Consider the following 938-nt stretch of genomic DNA (forward strand, 5'->3'; position numbering starts at 1 on the left):
AGATTGTTTTCCATCGGAATGGTTCAAGTCAGTGTCGATGTCTATTAAGATTTCCAAAGCAGGATTTCACAGGTTTCCTCTTGCTCTTTAATTTCTTTCATTCATATGTGTGTTTATGGCGTTTTAATGGTTAAATATGATGTTTGGTTGATAGAGATCTTCAATACAGTGTTCAGTGGAGCAAAATCGATCATGATGTCAAAGCTTTACTAGTCCAACAGCTGCCCAGTGGAGTTTATATGGATGAATATCAGCTGGAAACACTGAGACGCGACACGGGTTTGGAGGTCAGTGTTAAGTTCATATCAGTTCATGTTGAAATGCAGCATATGAGAGGTGTCCATTCTGAAATATTTCATTGAGTAATCGGTGTTGTAATGTGTTGTAGGTTCTTCTGGACTCAAAGGTTGATGTGGAAGCTCCAGAGTATTTGTCCCCTGGTTTCACGGCGCTGGTTTTTCTGTCAGGAAGGCGCGAGGCCGCGGTTCCCGTTCACGGCCGATATCACAGACCGTCAGCCTCCAGCAAGCGGGTGAAAGTAGACCTGGATCCAGCCAGACTGTTGCTCAGATCAGATCAGTGTGAGGCACTGCAGACCAACACGAGCACATGCATCACACCTCACGCGTCTGCTGAGTTCAGCGTGTTTCTGTGCTTCTGATCACAGGCCGCACACCGAGGGCAGGTTTGCATCGTGTCGTGGTCGAGGCTCCCTGTACCTTCAGCAGCCACAGCATCTGCTCATGGACGGAGATCCTGGATCTAGAGGCTTGTTTTCATAATATAATATAAAAATATGCATAATATTTTATTATAATGCAATATGTGCTATAATAATATCTTATGAATTATACAATAATAAAAATAATGTTTTTATATAATTTTATATTTATAATAATTTTATTTATAATTATATAACATGTAATATAGTTATAATA

General features: G+C 40.6%; 1 protein-coding gene across 1 annotated transcript in view; it reads left to right on the top strand.

Moving 5' to 3' along the window:
• The first annotated feature begins 6 nt into the window (after positions 1-6).
• LOC107717911 (phosphatidylinositol-glycan biosynthesis class X protein-like) overlaps positions 7-938 on the top strand; it is a 2,925-nt gene continuing 1,993 nt past the window's right edge. The window contains exons 1-4 of the mRNA XM_016524817.1: positions 7-72; positions 155-287; positions 389-581; positions 668-768. Coding sequence (XP_016380303.1) covers positions 38-72; positions 155-287; positions 389-581; positions 668-768 — 462 coding nt within the window. The 5' untranslated portion in view covers positions 7-37. The remainder of the gene's footprint in view (positions 73-154; positions 288-388; positions 582-667; positions 769-938) is intronic.

Source organism: Sinocyclocheilus rhinocerous, unplaced genomic scaffold (genome assembly GCF_001515625.1).
Source record: "Sinocyclocheilus rhinocerous isolate Xijiao unplaced genomic scaffold, SAMN03320098_v1.1 scaffold9852, whole genome shotgun sequence".
Classification (NCBI taxonomy): Eukaryota; Metazoa; Chordata; class Actinopteri; order Cypriniformes; family Cyprinidae; genus Sinocyclocheilus; species Sinocyclocheilus rhinocerous.